Source organism: Macaca thibetana, chromosome 17 (assembly GCF_024542745.1).
Source record: "Macaca thibetana thibetana isolate TM-01 chromosome 17, ASM2454274v1, whole genome shotgun sequence".
Taxonomy (NCBI): Eukaryota; Metazoa; Chordata; class Mammalia; order Primates; family Cercopithecidae; genus Macaca; species Macaca thibetana.
This window is the reverse complement of record NC_065594.1, coordinates 27,939,742-27,963,356: the sequence shown is the minus strand read 5'-3', so window position 1 is coordinate 27,963,356 and position 23,615 is coordinate 27,939,742. Positions and strand designations below refer to the sequence as shown.

Below are 23,615 nucleotides of genomic sequence, written 5' to 3'. Positions count from 1 at the left end.
CAAGCACATTTAGTAATGTTGCAGTGCAGTTCACATGAGAGAAAAGTAACTCAAGAGTGGCTTAGAGTGGTTTAAAATCCCAGTTTATAGAAAATCTTCAATAAAGAGCAATAAATTGGCCGGGGGCGGTGGCTTACGCCTGTAATCCCAGCACTTTGGGAGGCTAAGGCAGGCAGATCATGAGGTTAGGAGATCGAGACCATCCTGGCTAACATGGTAAACCCTGTCTCTACTAAAAATACAAAAAATTAGCTGGGCGTAGTGGCGGGCGCCTGTAGTCGCAGCTGCTTGGGAGGCTGAAGCAGGAGAATGGCGTGAACCTGGGAGGCGGAGCTTGCAGTGAGCTGAGATTGCGCCACTGCACTCTAGCCTGGGTGACAGAGCAAGACTCCGTCTCAAAAAAAAAAAAAAAAAAAAAATTATTTTAAAGAAGCATATTTTAGGGTGAAATATTCTAGTTTCCTTCTTGAACAAGGATCAGATCCAAGACATTGTCAGGAAAACTAAGGACAAAGTTGAGAGTGTAGCTGTAAAATCCTTTGTTAATATTTAAGAAAGATCTAAGTTTCTGCCTCAGAATACTTTTCAGTCACATAAAAGGGCCTCTAAAGAAAGACTAATGGTGTGACTCACCAATCCATTCAATCAAACAATAGGGCTTCCAAGAAGCTTAAGGGAATGGTCCTTATCCTGCAGCCATTTCAGCAGAATCTCAAGGTAGAGGAGGGCTTATCTGAAAAAGATATGTGCATGTGGCTTTTGTTTAGTGCAAAGAACCCCAGTGAGATTCCTAGGAGACCCACAAAGCTTTAAGAGAAATGTATTTTGAGGCTCACTACTAGCTTGGATTAAAGGGGACAGAGAGTACAAAATGAAAAGATGCCTTTGAACCCCCAAACTTCTACAAGCAGGAAGCATGATGAGAAAACTACTCAGCAGAAAGCAAGTGCTACCTTTCATAAAAAAGAAAGAGTGACTCAGAGGGATGAACTTGGAAGATGGATCCCAGAACCATGGAGAATCATTTCCCGATGGAAATAGGACTGAGTCTTAACGGATTTCCAGATTTCCAACATTTCCCTCTGTATTTTAGTAACCTGATTCTATGTACTTTCCATTTTCCTCCTTTTTTGAAGAGGATTATCTGTAATGACTCTCTCGACCTCACCAAAAATTGTGTAGGTCAATGAATTAACTTGCCTCTTTAGCCCAGGGGTTGGCAAACCTTTTCTGTAAAAAGTCAAATAGTAAATATTTTTAGCTTTGTGCCTGTTTTTGCATAGTTTACCAAATAATTTTGCTACTAGAGCTATGCGTTTTGCTATGTCTTGATTCATTTATTGTATTCCTACTTGGAAATTATTCCCTTGACAATGCACAGCTGAACTTTTATACTCATCTCTATATATGTATATATAGACATATGTATTTTTCTACATATGCCTGTATTTTTGTATATGGATATTTTGGGTAGCAAGCTTTGTAATGATTTCTCCTAGTCTGTTACATTTATTCCTGTAAGTTTTGTTTTATTGATTGCATAAAAAGTTTTTATTTTTCATATAAAAATAAAAGTTTTCAATACTCAAATTGATTGTCTTTTTTTCAGTACTCAAATTTTTCTCCTAAGGTAATATAAAAAAATGTTCTCCTGTTTAGTTATTTTTCGGCTTTTCTTAGGTTTACTTTTTTAACCTCCTGAAATGTATTGCCATGTGCATTGTGAAATATTAATTCAGGTTCATTCTTTTCTACACTGACATCTTATTTCAGTATTTATTTAATTGGAATTGCTTTGTGCTTGTTACATTTTAAATAGTTTTACTACTGAAAAATTTTTGGCCGTGTTTTCTGCTTAATGCATTCTTGTGGATTTTGTCAATCATAGCTTTATAATGGTGTAATTCTGGTGAAATGACCTCAGTACCATTAACTTAAAAATACATAATTTGATATTCCCATTTTCTCATTATAAAATATACATTAAACTTATTTAGAAATTCCTGTCAGCAGCAAATCTCCATATACTTATTTATTCCTTTACTTAATCAGTAATATACTCATGTATTCCTTTATTTTCCATCATTGGAATTTTGTGACTTTTAAAAACTAAATCAGTATTCTGAGAAGTTAATTCTCAAGTTTTAAAATAAATTTTATTTCTTAAAACGATTCTAGATTTACAGAAAAATTGCAAAGATGGTGCAGAGATTTCCCATATATCCTACAACCAGTTTATTAACTGTTACATATTCACATGCTACAATTAATGAACTAATACTGATACATTTTTACATTATCATTAACGAGAGTCCATACTTTATTCGAATTGCCTTGGTTTTTACCTAATGAGCCTTTTCTGCTCCAGAATGCCACGTTACATGTAGTCATCATGTCTCCTTAGGCTCCTTATGGCTGTGACAGTTTTTCAGACATTCCTTGTTTTTTTATGACCTTCACAGTGTTCAGAAGTGTTGGTCAAGTGCTTTGTAAAAGTGTTCCTCAATTTGAACTTGTCTGATGTTTTTCTCTTTATTAGACTGGGGTTATGAGTTTTGAGGAAGATCTCAGAAGTGCAGTGCCATTTTCATCACATACTGTCAATGTGACTTATCACTGTTGATGCTGACCTTGATCACTAGGCTGAGGTAGTATTGGTGAGGTTTCTCCACAGTCAAGTTTCCATCACCTCTCTTTTCATGCCGCTCTCTGGAAAGAAGTCATGATCTATAACTCACACTCAGGGAGTGGGGAGTTATGTTCCACCTGCTAATTACTGGGAATTCTTCTGCACAGGAGATTGTCCCTTCTCTTCCATTTATTTATTATTCAATTACTTATGTCAGTATGGACTCATTATTCTATTTTGAGTGATTCTTATTGTTAATAGAGTGAAGTCTCTCCCTTTTTCTTTCCTGTCACCAAAGAATAAGAATTCCATTGAAGTTATAACTTACAAATTTGCCGAAAAGATTTTTCTGTATTTGTTATTTTAGTTGAATTCCTTAACTTTTCTAGGTCTGTAATTGCTTTTTGTTCTGTTTCACCTTATAGATGATGAGCTCTTTAGCAGTTAATGTTTATTTATGTTTGTGTTCTCCATGTGTTGTACCTGGCATATAGTTCTTGTTCAATAAATATTGAATAAATGCATTAATAAGTTTGTCGTGTATGGGAAGAGAGTTTTTTTTTTAAATTTTCTGGTTCTTATGAACTTTTACCTTTACAGCAACTTAAGGTTGACTTCCCTTTCTCTCCCACTAATTTTTACTCTTTTAAAATAAATTATTTTATTTTATTTTTTGTAGGGATGGGGGGTTGCTCTGTTGCCCAGGCTGCTCTGTAACTCCCGGCCTCAAGTGATCCTCCCACCTTGGCCTCCCAAAATATTGAGATTATAGATGTGAGCCACTGCCCCTGACCCTAATTCTTAATCTTAATTCAGCATTAGGTACAGAGTTCTGCTTGCTTCACTAGAGTTAGGCTTCCAATAGCTGACCTTTATTATTATATTTTGTGATCTGCACATCATCTCTTTAAGGCAGTGGTTCTCAAAATGTGGTCACTGGACCAGCAGAATCAACATCCCGTGGGGACTTGTTTGATATGCCAATTCTCAGCTGCCCTAGATTTATTGAATCCGAAATTCTGCGGACAGGACCCAGTAATCTGTTGCACCTGCTCTCCAGGTGATCCTGATGATACTAACGATTGAGCATCACTGATCTATGGTATAGTCCTTCACAGGTAGCACATCTGTTTCTTCCTCTTTTTATCCTCACTCAAGCCATATCACATTTCCGCATTAGGTCTGTGGATTTTGTTTTTTCCTAGTTTTTACGTGTAACTTGGAAAAAGTCTGTATACTGAGAATATAAGATTAACATTTTCTAGTGTTCTTAAAAATGACTTAGTATCATCTCATTCATCAATTATTTTTGATGAGTTTTTCCAGTATGTTTTTTAATACTTAAAGATTGACTTTTAAAATGCTTTTAGTCTTACTCTTGTAAGAATTGCACACTAATATTAGAGAATAATAAATTTTAGAAGTGCAAGGAATTCATTCTAGTTGCTTCTAATCAATGGTAAGTTTAAGAAATAAAAAAGTAAGGGAAGCCGGGTGCACTTACATTCCCAGCTATTCAGGAGGCTGAGGTGGGAGGATCACTGAACCTAGCAGTTTGAGACCAGCCTGGGCAACATAGTGAGACTCATCCCTCAAAAAAAAAAAAAAAAAAAAAAAAAAAAAGAAAAGAAAAAGAAAAAAAAATTAAGGGAGAAATACACTTTAAAATTTTATTTATTTATTTATTTATTTATTTATTTATTTATTTATTTAGAGACAGAGTCTCGCTCTGTCTCCCAGGCTGGGGTGCAGTGGCACGATCTCAGCTCACTGTAACCTCCGCATCCCAGTTCAAGCCATTCTTCTGCCTCAGCTTCCCAAGTAGCTGGGAAGACAGGCAAATGCCATTATGCCCAGCTAACTTACTGTATTTTTAGTAGAGACGAGGTTTTGCCATGTTGGCCAGGCTGGTCTTGAACTCCTGGCCTCAAGTGATCCACCCGCCTGGGCCTCCCAAAGTGCTGAGATTACAGGTGTAAGCCACCGCGCCCAGCCAAAAATAAATTTTTAAATGCTGACTTTTCCTTGGGCTAAAATTCTTTGGAAATACTTAACTCTTTATCACAAAGTTTATAATTTATAAATTAGTAAAGGCATTTACCATGTAAGTGCAGTATCAGTGGAATGTTAATCTGAAGGGCCAGAAGATTTTGAGAGGAAAAGAAAATTGTTGCACAGTCAAGCTGTTTCATTGCAGTGTTGACATCTTTTGATTGTCTTTAATCATTCAATTTGAGATCTTATTGGTGCTTGGTATAATAGGTTATCCCTCCCCCACACACATAAAACAAATGGTAAATCTCTTTGTGATTTAATAAGTGATTTTTGACTGAAACTTGGACATTCATGTATTATGGTTTTGTTGTTGTTGTTGTTTTTGTGTATTATAAGACTGGGTCTTACTTAAATCTGTGTTTTAGCAGGCACCCTCCAACACTACTGCTGGGGGTGGACAGGGTTGCCTCATTACCACCAGGTGGGCTTGGACGTTCAGGTTCTCTCCTTGTTCTCAGTTGACAGCCTGGGGGAGGGGGTTTGCTTGTTACTGCTGGGTAGAGGAGGAGGTTCAGGCTCTCCACTAGGCCTCCACTGGTACCCCGCTCGTTAGGAGGTAGAGGAGTGCCTTATTACTGCTCTCTGATGGACCTCCACTGACACCATGTGGAGTGGAGGCCTTGGTACTGCTAAGTGGTGGTGAAAGTCTGGCACTCAACAAGTCCCCTCTGGCACCACTCCTGCAGTGCAGGGAGGAGCACCTTGCGACTGATGTATGGGCTGCAAGTCCAGGCTCCTACAGTGGTCTCCACTAACGCAGATGGGGAAGGGGGATATTAGATCATGCTCAAGGGGGATGAATGTCCTAACTTTCCCCTTGTTCCCCATTCAGGGAAAGAGGTTGGGGTGCCTCCTCTTACAGTTGGACAGGGATGGAAGTCCAGGCTTTCCACTTGGTTTTTGCTGGTGGGGATGAGGTGGAGTTTCACTTTTTTCTGTAGTGTTTGTCTGGAGTTATTTATTGCCTAAAAGTTTTCTGTCTTGGTGCCCCTTTCATGTTTCTTTGGCTAGAGAAAGCAGTCTTTTTGCGGGGGCAGACAGAGAGGGGAGGCAGTTTCTTTGCACTTGGTGTTCCTGGGTTGCTGGCTTCACCAGTATCCAGAATGGGATATAGAAAGCAAAAATAAGAAAATTCAGGATATCATTACCATGTTTTCTCCTGGGTCCTGAGGTCCCTAGCCAGTTTGCCATCTCTCCACCTTTCAGAATCCTTTTGGTTTTAATTTAACTTTCCTGCACAGATATTTTGCTCACTTGTTCAGATCTTATTCTTTGCCCTTAGATATGATTATTTTTTTTTCTTCATGCAAATGTGTTCTTCGCTTGCTAAATTTATTTCTAAGTCCCTTAGAGTTTACTGTTATTTTAAATGTAATACTTTTCTTTCTGCTTTGTAGTTCTACTTATTGATTCTTGACCTTATATGCGGCTATCTTTCAAATTCTCGTAATTCCAACAGTACTGCTGATGCTTAGCATTTCTAAGTTAGAACAATGGGTGTTCTAGAATTCTAGGATACATTAATTCTATCTCAATAAAGCAAACACATTTTATACGATAAATATAATGTACATGGCTTTTGGTTTTACTTAGAAGAATAAAGAAAAATATGTCTACCCAGAAGCCCCTACTTGCATTTTATTGTCCAGGACTAAGTCACACTGACACCTTTAGCTCTCATTCCAGCTAGTCCGGAGGCTGAGGCAAGAGCCTGGAAAATTAACCTTTTGTACTGTTTGGCAAAATGATGAAATAAAGAGCATTTTGTTAGAGAAGAAGTAGAGAATGGATATTGGAAGACAATTAGCTGTCTCTAATACATTCATAAAGTATATAACTATAATTGCAAAATGCTAATAAACCAACCGAGGAGTTGATTTGGGAAACATAAGATGAAAAAGTCAACAAGGTGAGGATAAATGGAGTTGTCTCATTAAAGTATATTTATGCATTATTTTTCAGAACTGAATTTATTTACATAGATAAATATGGCAAGACACTTAAATTTATGTTAGCCTGCTTGTCAGTTTGTTGAGGCCTCCCTCCTTTTTTTCTTGACAGTGCTATAGAAATTATAATAAAATCTTGTACATTAAAGAGTATTAACATAATTGTCTTTCATGGATATCTAAATGGATATCTGCAACTTCCTTAAAGTTGTCATCCTCTAATCTAAAGTTAATGCATTTAATATTTCTTATTTTATGATGGCTGTGATTGAATAATGTGTTTAAAAACTGGACAAATTGAAACAGAATGAATTTAATGAATCCTATTTACTGTTTATTGATTCTTTTGACTTTAGTACTGGGATTGCTGATCTTGGCCCTGGATTTTAGAGATAGCTTGCTCTTTTGCAACTGTGGCATTCTTCTATATAATATGGAATAAAAGAAGGAAAAAAAGTAGTTTGAGCTCTTTGTTCAGATTTGGCGGGGTTTGGGGAGGGGAAGATCATAAAATCCCTGATTAAAATTTTCTAGATTCCACCATCTCTTGCAAAGTATGAACCAAATAGATTAAAACAATAAAGTTTGCGGTTTTTGTTGTTGCTTTGCCAATTGACAGTACAAAAGCTGAATTTGAAAACTGTGATTCGAGCACTGGAGATTTTACATTTTGAATTTCATTTATTCTTCTTCTTCTTCTTCCTATTTTTTGAGACAGGGTTTCTCTCTGTTGCCCAGGCTGCAGTGCAGTGGTGTGATCTTGACTCACTGCAGCCTTGACCTCCCAGACTCAAGCAATCCTCCCACCTCAGCCCCCTGAGCAGCTGGGACTAGAGGCATATGCCACCACACATGGCTAATTTTTGTATTTTTTTGAGAGACAGGGTTTTGCCGTGTTGCCCAGGCTGGAATTTCTTATTTTTCAGTGGAATAGAACTTTATGATCGAAAGGAGGAAAATAAGCTTTTGAAGAACTTTTGAAAGACTTGATATTTATCAGATAGTTCTTTGAAAATATTTTGATGAATAAGGGTGGTTCATGCCTGGAATCCCAGCACTTTGGGAGGCCGAGGTGGGTGGATTACTTGAGGTCAGGAGTTCAAGACCAGCCTGGCCGACATGGTGAAACTGTGTCTCTACTAAAAATACAAAAATTAGCCAGGCATGGTGGCGTGTACCTGTAATCACAGCTACTCAGGAAGATGAGGCAAGAGAATCACTTGAACCCGGGAGGGAGAGGTTGCAGTGAGCCGAGATCACACCACTGCACCCAGCCTGGGCAACAGAGTGAGACTCTGTCTCAAAAAACAAACAAAATATTTTGGTGAATAAAATGTAAATTAATTGAAAACATACGGTTCTCTTCAAATATACATGAGGTGAAAGAGTAAAAAGCACATGGCAAAATGATGTTTTTAAAATATGTTTGCTTGGCTGGGTGTGGTGGCTCATGCCTGTAATCCCAGCACTTTAGGAGGTCTAGGTGGGTGGATCACTTGAGGTCAGGAGTTTGAGACCAGCCTGGCCAATATGGTGAAACCCCAGGCTCTACTAAAAATACAATTAGCCAGGCATGGTTACACATGTCTGTAATCCCAGCTACTCAGGAGGCAGAAGAATCGCTTGAACCCAGGAGGGGAAGGTTGCAGTGAGCTGAGATCATGCCACTGCACTTTAGCCTGGGTGACAGAGCCAGACTCTGTCTCAAAAAAAATAAATAAAATGCGTTTGCTTTATTGAGATAGAATTAATGTATTCTAGAATTCTAGAACACACATTGAAGTGTACAAGTCAGTAGTTTTTAGTATGTTCACAGTTATGTAACTATCATCACAATTATTTTAGAACCCTTTCGTCACCCTGCAAAGCAGCTCTGTAACTTTAGCAGTCACTTCCCCTTTCCTCTCAACTCTCCTAACTCTAGGCAACTATGAACCTATTCTATGTCTCTGGATTTGCCTATTCTGGACATTTTATATGAATGGAATCATACAATATGTGACCTTTTGAGACTGGCTTCCTACTGTAGTGTTTTCACCCGTATTATATTATGTATCAGAATTTCATTCCTTTTTTTACCAAATAATGTTCCATTTTATGAATGTACCACATTTATCCATTCAGCAGTTAATGGACATTTGTTGTTTTTTTTCCTACTTTTGGGGTATTATGGATAATGCTCTGAACATTCATATATAAGTTTTTGTATGGGTGTATGTTTTCATTTCTCTTAGATATAAACCTAGGAATGGGATTGCTGGGTTATACGGTGACTGAGTTTAATTTCTGAGGAACTATTGACCTGCTTCTAAAGCAGCTGTACCATTTTACATTTCTACCAGCAATGTTTGAGAGTTCCAGTTTCTCTGCATTTTTGCCAGTGCTTAGTATGTCTTTTTCATTATAGCCATCCTAGTGGGTATTCTCACTTTCTGAGTATTTAGCATAATGACTTGCAGGGGTTTTTTTTTTTTTACTCAAATTTTACTTTCTAGATTGAAAACATGGGATAAGAATTCTGCCTGTAAGCACTGCTGAAAACTTCTTGGGAGAACATGAGAGGCTGTTACAGTTTTATTTCAGTCTTTCCCCTGATAGAATCTCCCCATCCTCTTAAGCTCCCAAAGGTGTGTTTTATCGTTATTTTCTCTTCCCTTTCCCTGAAGGTTTTTGCTTCTGTTATTTGCTTCTGTTATTTTGGTTCTGTTATTTGCTTCTGCCAGGTGTCTGAGTCCAATTTAGATAATATTTTAATACCATTGACATATTATTATATTGTTTATTTACATTATAGGACATGTTGGCTTCACTGTAGAAGGAAAATGTAATTTCTATCTGATACAGTAGTGTTAAATAGTTAAGTTGGATATGTTAGTCATATTTGTGGGAATTAGTTGGCGTTTTTGGATGGCCTGGAAATGCATGATTGTTTTCCTCATTTAAAATAGGCAGACTGCAAGTAGGCAGATGATACAAATAGGAGTAAAGGAAGTGTTCTGAAATTGAATTGCAGCATTGAAATTGAATTACACAACTCTCCTCAATCCCCTAAAATCATTGGCTGGTACACTCAAACACTTAATTTTGTGGTATGTAAATGATATCCTAATAAGCTATTTTAAAAATTGGAATATAAAGTGCTCACTATCTCAAAATTAACTATTCAACACTAATCAGGAATGGATTACTATCCGACCATTATCTTAATCAGGAGTGGATTGGGTTCGGATAAGAGCCAGTGAGATTTTATATGCCAACATAAACTGTGAGATCTAGTTTGAATATCTATTTAGGCATCAAAGAGAAACACCAAATTAATATAGACTAACATGCTTGGTTCTATGTCGAAGATTTTGAGATTATCAGTTTTCTTTTTCTGCTTCTAACAAGAGCATGAGGATATGTAGGACCTCTTGACCTTCTCTTACATCTTACCTAATTCTCAGTGTGTGTTTTTCCTCCTCAGTAGGCACATTAATAATAATAATCTTAGCTAATATTTATACAGTGCTCACTGTGTACCAGGCACTGTTCTGAGTACTTTATATGTATATATTAATTCATTTAATCCTTATAATAATCCTATGACATAGGTACATTATTTCCATTTTACATTCGAGGAAATGGGGGCCCAGAGAGGTGAACTAATTTGTCCAGGCACCTTGTAAGTTGCAGAGTCAGTACGTGAAGTCAGGCAGGAGGCTCCAGAGCCAGTTTTCTTCATGACTGGATGCTCTGTTACATAGCGCCTACAGGTCCAGGGGAAGAGCACTGTCTCCTTGTCAGCATTGTTCAAACTGTGGCTTTCCACTCACTAGAGGGTCATAAAATCAGTTTGGTGAGCTGCAATCCACATTTTCAAAATATTAAATTAAGTGGCATAGACAGTATCAGACTGCATCAGATGTGGTAAGAGCAGGTGTGAAACTTTTGCTTTACTTGCATGGATGTTAGCTTGTTACTGGAGTTTTTGTGTTAGCCATGTTTTTTATTGTGGGTTGGGGTAAGGTTTGAAAGCACATTCTGTAGAGGGGCAATAGTTCTTCTATTTGCAATTATAGGCCACTGGTCTCTACTTGTTCTAAAGCCAGTAACAGAGTGACATGTTCTACCCTCACTACAACCCAGTTTAGATGCACCTCCCCATCCACTAGCTCACATTCTAGTGTCATTAAAGTTGTTCTGTATGAGGGCCAAATCAGCACCCTTCCTGTGCACTTAAAACTTTACTCAACATGAGGTTATAATGGAAACTCAGAAGTCTGTAGGCTTCACCAATACCATAGTGTAGAGTGTATAGATTATAAATATATCAGAGCCCACATTTTAAATTTTATTTTTATTTTTTATTTTTTTTTCGGGATGTAGTCTTGCTCTGTCACCCAGACTGGAGTGCAGTGGCATGATCTTGGCTCACTGCAACCTCTGCCTCCCAGATTCAAGTGATTCTCCTGCCTCAGCCTCCCGAGTAGCTGGGATTACAGGTGCATACCACCACACCCAGCTAATTTTTGTATATTTTTTAGTAGAGACAGGGTTTCACCATGTTGGCCAGGCTAGTCTCAAACTTCTGACCTCATGATCCACCCGCCTCGACCTCCCAAAGTGCTGGGATTACAGATGTGAGCCGCCGCACCTGGCCACATTTTTTATTTTTATTTTTAAAATTTTGAGAGACAGGGTCTTGCTCTGTTGCCCGGACTGGAGTGCGGTGGCATGATCTCGGCTAGCTGCAGCCTCAACTTCCCAGGCTTCAGTGATTCTCCCACCTCAGCCTCCCAAGTAGCTAGGACCACAGGCATCCACCACCACACCCAGCTAGTTTTTTGTATTTTTAGTAGAGACGGGGTTTCACCATGTTGGCCAGGGTAGTCTCAAACGCCTGACCTCAAGTGATCCACCCCCACCTCGGCTTTCCAAAGTGCTGGAATTAAAGGCATGAGCCACACTGCCCAGCAAGCCCACATTTTTTTAAATGCCTACTTAATGGGGAAACAAAGCTGCTTCTTTTTTAAAACAAAATTTCAACTTATAAATGCTATTGTAGAAAATTTGATTGTTACAGAAAATTATAAAGAAGAGAAAAGTAATCTGTAATCTTACTACCCAGAGAAAATTAGTGTTAAAATTTTGTTATATTTCCTTCTAGTCTTTTATCTATATAAAATTATGCATGTCTCTGTACACACACACACAGTTTTGTGTGTATATATATATATATAATTTTAAAATGAATTTGAAGTATTAGTCCTATTTCTTGATTTTTACTTGATATATTTTATTATATGAATATATGGCACTTAAAATATTTTTATATCTCTATAATATTCTAAGATGGTAGCATAACGTAATTTATTCAACTATTTCCATTTTGTAGATACTCTTGGCTTTCCTTTGTAAATAACATTGCAATAACATCATTGAACATCTAGCCATCTCTGACTATTTTCTCAGGGTAGCTTTTTGTTAGTAGAATTAATATGTTAAAAAGCATGAGTATTCTGGTAAGTTGTTTCTAGAAAGGTTTCTGGGGATTTTGTTCCGCTCAGCGGTGTATGAGATTCTGTCTCACTACATTCTTCTAGTTCTTATTTAATTTTAAAAACTGTTGCTACCTCTATTTATTGAAAAGAATGATTCTGTTTTTTATAAAAGTTATACTTCTTTTTACTAAGGCAAATCTTTCATCTGCAGTTTTGACTCTATCCCAATGGAGAAATTGTTAATCTTTTAGTAAGCATGAAGAATTGTATAGAAAATGCAGAATTTGTTTGGAAGAAAAGCATGGATAATTCATTTGTGATGAATGTTGAATCCACAAAGGGTTTGTTCAAGTATTTGGAGACGGTTGTTAAATTGCCTTTTAAGGAGTTATGTCCTGGCCATTGGAAGAGTCTCTGTTTTGTTGCGGTTTAAGATGAGTTAGGAATACGTATTTGGAACTAGAAGCTGAGATAGAGTTTAAATTTTCTGTTTAAAAAAGGAAAGAAAAACTTGAAAGGCACAGGGAAGATCCAGCAGGAAATGAATAGGAACTCTTGAGAAATGCTATGTTGTGTATTGTGACACTTCACTGTGACCTCACAAATAAAAACTTACGAAAGCCAGGAAATACTTGGTATATCTGGATTTCTTGTAGAAGCCAGTGAAGAGGGTGAGTATTGGTTGAAATGGGACCAAAACGTGTTGGGCCAGGTGTGCAGGGAACAGCTTTTTACCTCTCTCCAGGCTTATTCCTTTGACAACAAATATACGTGCCCTCCCTGTCCACTACTCCACCTCAAAAACTTCCCTATGTATTTCCCTTTTAACCACAAATTTCTTCTCCCCCATTTCCCTACCTCTCTTTCTGTCCCTTTTCTACTTTCATTCCAGTCTTTGAATTTTTGCTAAAAGTATTTTCCTATGCTGGAATATTGTTCCTTTTTCTATCTCACTATATCCAAATCCTAGTACTTTTTCAAAGTGCATCTAAATTCTCATTTCTTAGGTATTTGCTAACAAGTCTTCAGGAAATATGTTGTTAGAAGAATTTATAAAGTCTATGATTTTTGTACAATTAAAAAAGTCCCATTTATTTCACTTACTCGTTTTCTTTCCTCACTTAGGTAATCTCTATATTTTACCTTATGATAAAATAAGGTAAAGTATACCTTGGTTCCTTGCATGTTTCTTCTTCCTTTTGTATTTTCTTCGAAACTTTGTATTCAGGTGTAATTATTTTATATAGATAGCTAAGGGTTTTTTTTTTTCCCCACAAAAGTTGTACAAGCTCCTTGAAGACAGATCTTTTGTCACAGACCTCTTTTGAATTCCTTAGAGAACCTAGTACCACACTAGGCTTCTGAAAACACCAATCAAGAGTTGCTTAATGCAGGGGTCCCTTACCCCTGGGCTGCAGACCTGTACCTGTCCATGGCTTGTTAGGAACCGGGCAGCACGGCAGGAGGTGAGTGGCTGGTTGGTGAGCATTACCACCTGAATTCCGCTTCCTGTCAGATCAGTGGCAGAATTAGAGTCTCATAGAGAGCACAAACACTGCTGTGAACTGTGCATGTGAGGGATCTATGTTGCAGGCTCCTTATGAGAATCTAATGCCTGATGACCTGAGATACAACAGTTTCATCCCGAAACCATTCCCTGCATCCCAACCCTGCACCCCCAGGTCCATGGAAGAATTACTTTCCACAAAACCATCCTCTGGTGCAAAAACGTTGGAGACTGCTGGCTTAATGTAATTGAGTAATAGTGGAGAATTAGTGAAATTTAGCCCTCAAACACACTGGGTATCCAGTGCATATCCAAAAGCCATAATGGGCAATTAATTTGAAAATCAGTTGTATGTATAAATTTTCAGAATTATTGATAATATTGTATTGAAACCAATGACAGCTTTTGCATGTTTATCAACTCTGAGAAACCAAAATATTTAAAATGAAAAAAGTGCTCATTACTAGATTCATGCAAAAGTAATTGTGTTTTTTCCCATTGTTTTAAATGGCAAAGGTAAATTTTATTTATCTGTATTATTAGAATAATACAATAATCACTGTATAGCTTTTTTCCAAGGAGAATTAACATTGTGTTTTAAAATTCTGATTTGTTTATGTTATCAGTGACTAATTTTAAAATAGATTACAAGATAGCAAAACAAAAACAAAAAACAACACCCTCACCTACCTAAATGTCTATATAGAGAGAAGTGGTTAAACAAACTGTGGTACAGCAATATTAAGGAACACCAGTTTGTGCTGAACCACTATCAACTCCAGTGGGGATGGCACCAGGTTCTAGAGGCCAAAGAGACCCAGAGCCAGCAAAGGAGACAGAGGGTTTTTGGGGGAGTTTACATGCAGGGGAGAGAGTCCAGTGGCAGCGGGTTGGGCAAGAGAAACAACTGCTTGCAACAGTCATGCAGTTTACACAGCATTTTTCACTTAATGCCTTCTCCCTAACAACCTCCACCTGGTAACCTTCATTTAACCCAAAACAAAGGATCTCGATCCCCTCTATGCCCTGTGTTCCATGAGCCAGGCTGGGGGTTCAAATGCTCCTCATAGATAAGGAATAGATCTCCAGCCTATCCCAGATTCCTTAGCTCGGAACTGTGAACTGCATTCAGGGTCATCCTCGGGATGTGCTTAAGTCAAGTTTTCGGTGCCAAGTGCATCTACTGTGCAACCAAGCAGCACTTTTAAAAGAATGAAATAGAGCTACCAAATGTAGAGAAATCCAAGATCTACTATAAAGAAATAAATTATAATGCAGTGTGTATAGTATTATCTCATTTAAAAATTACCTTGGCATGTATTCAAACAAATACATATATCTATGTATGCCTGGAAAAAAGATCTGGAAGGATAGCACTTTGAATAGTGTTTAGCCTTGGGAAGTGGAATTAGAGAAGAGGAAGGCGGGGGATTGTCTTTTTTTTTCCTCAAGATGGTCTCTCTCTGTTGCCCGTGCTGGAGTGCAGTGGCATTATCTTGACTCACTGCCACCTCTGCCTCCAAAGCTCAAGAGATTCTCCCACCTCAGCCTCCTGAGTAGCTGGGATTACAGGCAAAACACCACCACGCCCAGCAAAGTTTTTGTATTTTTGATAGAGACGAAGTCTCACTATGTTGCCCAGGCTGGTCTCAAACTCCTGGACTCAAGCAATCCACTAGCCTCAGCCTCCCAAAGTGCTGGGATTACAGATACAAGTCACTGCAGCGGACTGGGATTTTAAAACCATTAGGGAAGCATAGGAAACAAAAAATACTTTTTTTAATGGACATTTAATTTAAAATTAAAAGGTAAAAAGACATTTCTAGAATCAGCATAGCTAGAACAGTACACTGGTTTGTATTTTATTTGTAAAACAAGATGCCATTCTGTGGTTACAGTTATTAAAATTTTCTGTGATTAATAGTTATTAAAGGAGTATAATCATTTCTCCTATACTAGATCATAGTTTATAAGTCTTCAGATTTGTGGTAAAATATGTTTTATAAATAGAATCCACTATAATTACTGGATGAATTCCACAGAGATTTTTCCATTCAGTAAATTACCTGAATATGTTATATTACCAATGCTATGTGTTTGTTTGCCATAAATGGCTTTGACTCTGAAAATTGCCATCTGAAGTACTTTCATTATTAAAAAGCTTTATAACCCTGTAGAAAGAGATACTTTGAGACTAGTTTCCCTTGACATTTTAAACCAAGTTATTTATAACTCAAGGTTTTCTGTCCCTTCACTCAGCCTGCTTCTTTGTCCTGTCTCTCTCTGTTCTCTTTAGATCCTGTTTTTCTTCTTGGCTTCAGAGCACCAGCTTACAAGTTGTACTTTTAAAGATTTATAACAGTAATAATATGATTTTCCAACATACAATTTTTGTATAGTTCTGGTTTCAAAAATTTGTAGAAAAGTGAAAACATGTAAAAACTTGGAAAATTGGAGTATGACACACCTCATAAAAAGAGAATGTGCATCAGTTCTCAACAGGGTGGGAATTGTTCGTTTACTAAAAGGTATCTTGTGTTCTTAACTGACTCGAGCAAGAACTTTTCATGAAAGCACCAGTTGTGGAGAAGATAGAACATGGATCCAGCAAAGCAGGACGGGGAAATATGAGAATTATTAGTATCACCATCTGCCTGTGTTGTTGTTATGATGCTAGCTATATATTGAATCTCGGGACTCCACGATCTGTTTCTTAACCTCATCCTTTGTTATTCCTTAAATTGGGCAGTTGGTGGAAAATCATAGCATGTGCAGTATTTCACTTAATGTTGTTATATTGTTTAGATATAAGTGGAATTGTATGGATATGAGTGGAATTTTAACTGTTAAACTTAGGATTTGGTGTACATGAGTCACAACTTTTAGCTTTTCTTCTTACTGTATTTATGTGGATTATTTTATTTTATTTTATTTTATTTTATTTTATTTTATTTTATTTTATTTTAAATAGGGAGAGGGTCTCCCTATGTTGCCCAGGCTGGTCTTGAACTCCTGGACTCAAGGGATCCTCCTACTTCCTGCCGAAGTGCTTAGGATTACAGGCATGAGCCACTGCACCCAGCCACATGTGGGCTTTCTGATAAGACCAGTTTTCACTCTGCTCAAACACATATTCTCTTACTCTACCTTTGTTTTGTTCAGATGATGGTGAGTCCTGCTTTTCTGAGAAAACTGAGGTAAGCATGTGCTTCCTAACTTCATTCCTCTTTCCCTGGGCAGTCTCTACTCATGCTTTCTTCTCCTTCTCATTTTAGAAAAATATATATTATTCCTCTTATGTTCTTGATCCCTTCCATTGTGATCTCAAAGATCATGCTCCAATAATTATCCCCTTCTCATCTTCTACCTTCCTCCTCTCTGTCCCACTCAATCTACCAAGAGTTGAAAGTTTGTTTGTTTTTTAAAGCAAACAAAAACCTCTTCTATTAAGCCCTTCAAGCTGCCCTTCTATTCTTTATATCCAACACTTGGAAACAGTAATATATATTCATTTCTCTATTACCTCATCCCTAACCTCTTATAATCCTAATCCTATTTTTTTTTTTTTTTTTTTTTTTTTTTTTTTTGAGATGGAGTCTCGCTCTGTGGCCCAAGCTGGAGTGCAGTGGCCGGATCTCCGCTCACTGCAAGCTCCGCCTCCCGGGTTCGCGCAATTCTCCTGCCTCAGCCTCCCGAGCAGCTGGGACTACAGGCGCCCGCCACCTCGCTCGGCTTATTTTTTTGTATTTTTAGTAGAGACGGGGTTTCACCGTGTTAGCCAGGATGGTCTCGATCTCCTGACCTCGTGATCCGCCCGTCTCGGCCTCCCAAAGTGCTGGGATTACAGGCTTGAGCCACCGCGCCCGGCCCCTAATCCTATTGTTGTATCAGGTACTACTAAGTCTCCAATCTCCCATACAGTGTTCTAGGCATGGCATGGCAGATTTGGGCTATGTATGCTACCTGGATCAGAGCCAGTGTTACCAGTTTCCCAGAAGGGCTGGCCTGGAGTCCTCTGCCTGCCTCATGCTTTTCTATACTGCTGTATGCTCTGATGGTCCGTGCCTGTCTTTGGTCTTGCTGACTACCAGTCTATGTCTTTAGGAATTTAGGGAATATGAACTCTTAAAAGTCCCTTTCTCTGTGCCCAGTGGTTCTCTAAAGGCCCCTTTCCCACTAATACTTTTGCTTTGTAAGAATTCAAAGTGGGACTTAGAAATTAGACTACAGGGTTGGGTAGTAAGTACTTTTAAATGCTTCTTTTTCTTGAAGGTCTCTTTTCTTTGGTCATACGATAGCATACTTTTCAGTTTCTCCTTCCCCTCTCTAACCACTGTTTCTTTATTTGCCTTTTTCTTTTTTTTTTTTTTTTTTTTTTGAGACAGGGTCTCACTCTGTTGCCCAGGCTGGAGTGCGGTGGTGCAATCTTGGCTCACTGCAACTTCTGCCTCCAGGGCTCAAACGATCCTCCCACCTCAGCCTCTCGAGTAACTGGGACCACAGGAGTGCACCACCACGCCCAACTAATTTTTGTATATATGTTTTTGGTAGAGATGGGGGGTCTTGCCATGTTGTCCAGGCTGGTCTTGAACTTCTGGGCTTAAGTGATTTGCCTCCCAGAGTGCTGAGATTACAGGGGTGAGCCACTACACCCAGCCAGTTGCCCTTTTTCTACCAATACCTGTAGATGTTTCTTGAAGTTTTGTCCTTGGCTCTCTTTTTGGTCTCTCTCATACTGCAGTGGCAGGATGGATGACCCCCAGATATATTGCTCCGGTCTGTTTTCTCTCAAAGTTCTAGTTCTGTATGTTCAGCTGCCTGTGGGCATTTGTATCCAAAAGTCTTGCTGGCATCTCGGACTTGTTATATATCAAGTAACTGCCTATTTCATAAAATTTATTTTTCTTCCTGTGGTTCTTATATGTTTTAAAGGTATAACCTGCTTACTCTCACACAGGCATGGGAACGCATTGTGATCTTGACTCGTCTCTCAATTACTATCCACATTTTTTCAGTTGCCAAACCTATTCTCTCTTATACTCTTGTAGTCCTTTTATTCCCACTGTCTGGTTACCCTCACTGTCATCCTAGACTACTGAGTTACCTTTAATTTCATCAGCTACTGTTTCTTTGCCCTTTTGATTCTTCTTAATACACTGCCAAATTCACATTCATTACAGAAAGTTCTGATCACATCATGGCTCCGTTTTGTCAGCAAATTACTTAGCTCATTCGCCTAGCACTCAATCTCTCCATAATCTGACCCCAACCTGGATTTCTAGTTTTTGTTTGTTTGTTTGTTTGTTTGTTTTGAGATGGAGTTTCGAGCCCAGGCTGGAGTGCAATGGTGCAATCTCAGCTCGCCACAACCTCCGCCTCCCAGATTCGATCAATTCTCCTGCCTCAGCCTCCCAAGTAGCTGGGGTTACAGGCATGCGCCACCATGCCTGGATAATTTTGTATTTTTAGTAGAGACGGGGTTTCTCTATGTTAGTCAGGCTGGTCTCGAACTCCTGACCTCAGGTGATCCACACACCTTGGCCTCCCAAAGTGCTGGGATTACAGGCATGAGCCACCATGCCCAGTCTAGTTTTTTATACTATTATCATTCACATAGCGTTTGCTTCTGCCATACTAAATTTTTGTTTCTTCTATTTTTTTTTTTTTTTTTTTTTTTTTGAGACAGGGTCTTGCTGTGTTGCTCAGGCTGGTCTCAAACTCCTGGGCTCAAGCAATCCACCTGCCTCAGCCTCCCATAAGGGCTGGGGATACAGATACGAGCCACTGGACCTTGACCTTAATACACTTTTTCTTACAACTGTTATACATTTAAATAAAAACAAATATGTTAATTAAATATAAATAACTCTAAAACCAATGAAGTAAAATTAATATTAATTTAATTCAAAATATAGCACTAAATCGTGGAGGTGGCACTTAATCATATAATTATGTATTTGTGTATTTAGTATTTTACATGTTAGTGTCTTGATTTTTTTTTTTTGGGAGGGAAATCATGACAAACCAGGTTTTGTGCCATTATTTTTATTGTTGACAATGAACTCTTTTTTAACCACTAATGTTTTAATTTAATGGACTAATCAATTCAATAATGTGCCTTAAACATTCATTAACTAGTTATAGCACTTATTGCTAGTGAATTGTTATAGTATGAGTATGCCAAGATGAATTCAAAGCCTTATAACACTCAATAATGTAAATATGACTGCTGAGGTGGAGGAGGTAACTTGGAATTCTGCACAGTTAAGCTACCAAAGCTATCACATGTAAGTGAAAAATAATTTTCCTACCTTTTTTTTGTATTCAAATAACTGTAGAATCATTGCATATTTAGCATGCCATGATGCCATTTGACTGTAACTTGATCTATATACATCATTTACATTTTTTTCTTCCCCAGTGATTTTCTTAATAGTTGAGACAACTCCACTGAACTACACCATTTATAGGTTGTTAAAGTCTCCACTTAAAGAAATTGAAGTCTTGTTTTATGAGATTTCTTTCAATTGTGAACTAACAATGTAAAATAGTTTTGTTTTTTAACAGGTAAAATAATTAAATGTTAACATTAGGACTCACTAATGACAGTTATATGCTGACCAATTCATGAGTTAACAGCAAAAAATTCTTTAAACTTCAGTCAGTGATGTTATTGTTAGTAATTTTGGTACTGTTATTTTGAATCCATATTAGATATATTGAAAGATTAGGCAAATATATCATTATGTTATTATGTTATTAGAACAAAGATTTGTGGTATAAGTGAAGGTGAATATAAGAGCAAAGAAGTAGAGTTAAAATTATGTAATGATAGATTAGAATTAAAAGTATCAATAAAAACTATTTTTTGGAGTGACTTTTTCAATTAAGTTGTTGTCTTTTTAATTTTCAAAATTTTAATTTTTAGGGTACATAGTAGGTGTATATATTTGTAGGATACATGAGATATTTTGATATAGGCATGCAATGTGTAATAATCACCTCAGGGTAAATAGGGTATCCATCACCTCAACTATTCATCAATCATTTGTGTTAAGAACATTCCAGGCCGGGTGCGGTGGCTCACACCTGTAATCCCAGCACTTTGGGAGGCCGAGGTGGGTGGATCATGAGTCAGGAGATTGAGAACATCCTGGCTAACATGGTGAAACCCTGTCTCTACTAAAACTACAAAAAAAAATTAGCTGGACGGGGTGGCAGATGCCTATAGTCCCAGCTACACAGGAGGCTGAGGCAGGAGAATGGCGTGAACCCAAGAGGTGGAGCTTGCAGTGAGCCAAGATCGTGCCACTGCACACTCCAGCCTGGGTGTTAGAGCAAGACTCAGTCTCAAAAAAAAAAAAAAAAAAAAGAACGTTCCAATTGTATTCCCTCAGTTATTCTAAAATGTACAACAAATTGTTGCTCACTGTAGTCACCCTGTTGTGCTGTCAAATACTAGATCTTATTCAGTGTATCAAACTATATTTTTATACTCATCCCCATTAGTGGATTAACCAGCCCCTTTTCCCTACTTGCTGCCACCATCATTCTCCTCTCTATCTCTGTGAGTTCAATTGTTTAAATTTTTAGCTCCCACAAATGAGTGAGAACATGTGAAGTTTGTCTTTCTGTGCCTGGCTTATTTCACTTAACATAATATCCTCCAGTTCTATCCAGGTTGTTTCAAATAACAGGATCTCATTCTTTTTTATACCTGAATAGTATTCCATTGAGTATTTCCTTTCCCTTCCCTCCCCTCCCCTCCCCTCCCCTCCCCTCCCCTCCCCTTCCCTCCCCTTCCCCTCCTCTTCTCCTCTCTTCCCCTCCCTTCCCCTTCATTCCCTCTTTCTTTCTTTCTTTTTTGACAGGGTCTTGCTCTGTCACCCAGGCTGCAGTGCAGTGGTGCAATCATGTGCCACCAACTCTGGCTAATTTTGATTTTTTGTAGAGATGAGGTCTTGCTATGTTATTCAGGCTGTTCTTGAACTTCTCTGCTCATGAAATGTTCCTGCCTCAGCGTCCCAAAGTGCTGGGATTACAGGTGTGAGCCACCGTGCCTGGCCCAGATGACCAGATGATTCTCGTTGTACCTTAATGTCCTTTTCTTTCAGACTGAAGAACTCCCTTTAGCTTTTCTTGTAGGACAGGTCTGGGTTGATGAAATCCCTCAGCTTTTGTTTGTCTGGGAATGTCTTTATTTTTGCTTCATGTTTGAAGGATATTTTCACTGGATATAATATTTCAGGATAAAAGATTTTTTCTTTCAGACCTTCAAATATGTCTTAACTGCTCTTTCTTGGCCTGTAATGTTTCCACTGAGAAATCTGTTGCCAGATGTGTTGGAGCTCATTTATATGTTATTATTTTCTTTTCTCTTGCTGCTTTTAGGATTCTTTCTTTATCCTTGACCTTTCATTGTTTGAGTATTAGATGTCCCGAGGTAGTTTTTTGGGGGCAAAATCTGCTTAGTGTTCTATAACCTTCTCGTACTTGAATATTGATCTTTCTCTAGGTTTGGGAAGTTCTCTGCTGTCTGTTTGGATAAACTCTCTACCCCGGTCTCTCTCTACCTCCTCTTTAAGGTCAATGACTCTTAGATTTGCCATTTTGAGGCTATTTTCTAGATCCCGTAGGCATGCTACCTTATTTTTATTCTTTTTTCTTTTGACTGCTCTGTGTATTTCAGATAGCCTGTCTTCATACTCACTAATTCTTTCTGCTGCTTGATCAATTCTGCTTTTGAGAAACTCTGATGCATTTTTCAGTTTGTCAATTAAATTTTTCAGCGCCAGAATTTCTCCTTGATTCTTAATTATTTCAGTCTTTTTATTATATTATCTGATAAGATCTGAATTCCTTCTCTGTGTTATCTTGGATTTCTTTGAGCTTCCTCAAAACAGCTATTTTGAATTCTCTTAAAGGTCACATATCTCTGTCATTCCAGAATTGGTCACTGGTTCCTTATTTAGTTGGTTTGGTGAGGTCATGATTTCCTGGATGGTCTTGATGCTTCTGGATGTTTGTCAGTGTCTGGGCATTGAAGAGTTAGGTATTTCTTCTAATCTTCACACTCTGGGCTTATTTGTACTTGTCTTTTAAATTTTTTTTTCCCAACCTCTCAAGGATGAACGTATCTGTCCTTCTTAAGAAGCCTTTCCAAATATTCAAAGGGAATTGAGTATTGTGATCTAAGTCTTTGGTCACTGCAGCCATATTTGCATTAGATGATATTTCAAAGCCCAGTAATGTTGTGACTTGCAGACACAAGGAGATACCGCCTTGGTGGTCTTGGGTAAGATCCAGGAGAATTCCCTGGATTACCAGACAGTCTCTTGTTCTCTTCCCTTACTTTCCCTCAAAGGGATCTTTCTCTGTCTCTCCTTGCTGAGCTGCCTACAGTTGGGGGAGGGAAGGGGAGCCCTCTTGTGACCACCACTGCCAGGACTATACTGGGTGAATGCTGGGTCACACCTGAAGCCACCACAGTACTGGGTTATACCCAAGGCCTGTAACAACTATTTCTTGGCTACTGCTGATGTTTATTCAAGGCCCAAAGACTATACTATATAGTATATATATACTCTCTATATAGTATACATATATATGCTATGTAGTATATATAGTATACATTAGGTTCTTTTAAGTTTCCCCATAGTTCAGGGATTCTCTGTTCATTTTTATTTTTTTAAACTTTTTTTCTGTCAATGCTTTATTTTGATATGTTCCGTCACTGTGTCTCCAAGTTTACTAATCATTTCTTCTGCAGGGTGTAGTCTGCTATTCATCTCATTTGGTGTAATTTTCATTCCAGAGTTTATAGGGCTTTTTTCTTGTTGTTGTTGTTTAAAGATCTTAGTTGTCCTTATTTGTGATTCTAGAGTTGGGCAACACTTCATTCCATAAAACAGAATAAATGTTTTCTCAGAAATTGTAGTTTTAATTCTTAGAAATTTGATCTGGATCTTTTTTATATCTGCCATATCTCTCCT

At 38.1% G+C, this 23,615-nt stretch overlaps 2 protein-coding genes across 11 annotated transcripts in view; one reads left to right on the top strand and one right to left on the bottom strand.

The window, feature by feature from the left end:
- Positions 1-23,615, top strand: part of CAB39L (calcium binding protein 39 like) — a 135,994-nt gene that overhangs the window by 20,968 nt on the left and 91,411 nt on the right. For 6 of the 10 annotated variants that reach the window (XM_050766344.1, XM_050766338.1, XM_050766341.1 and 3 more), the window contains one exon: positions 16,786-16,820. The exons of the other annotated variants lie outside the window; for them this stretch is intronic. In XM_050766344.1, coding sequence (XP_050622301.1) covers positions 16,786-16,820 — 35 coding nt within the window. The remainder of the gene's footprint in view (positions 1-16,785; positions 16,821-23,615) is intronic. 10 annotated transcript variants of the gene reach the window in all.
- The window catches only part of PHF11 (PHD finger protein 11), a 211,056-nt gene that overhangs the window by 104,636 nt on the left and 82,805 nt on the right, over positions 1-23,615 (bottom strand). The window lies entirely within an intron of this gene.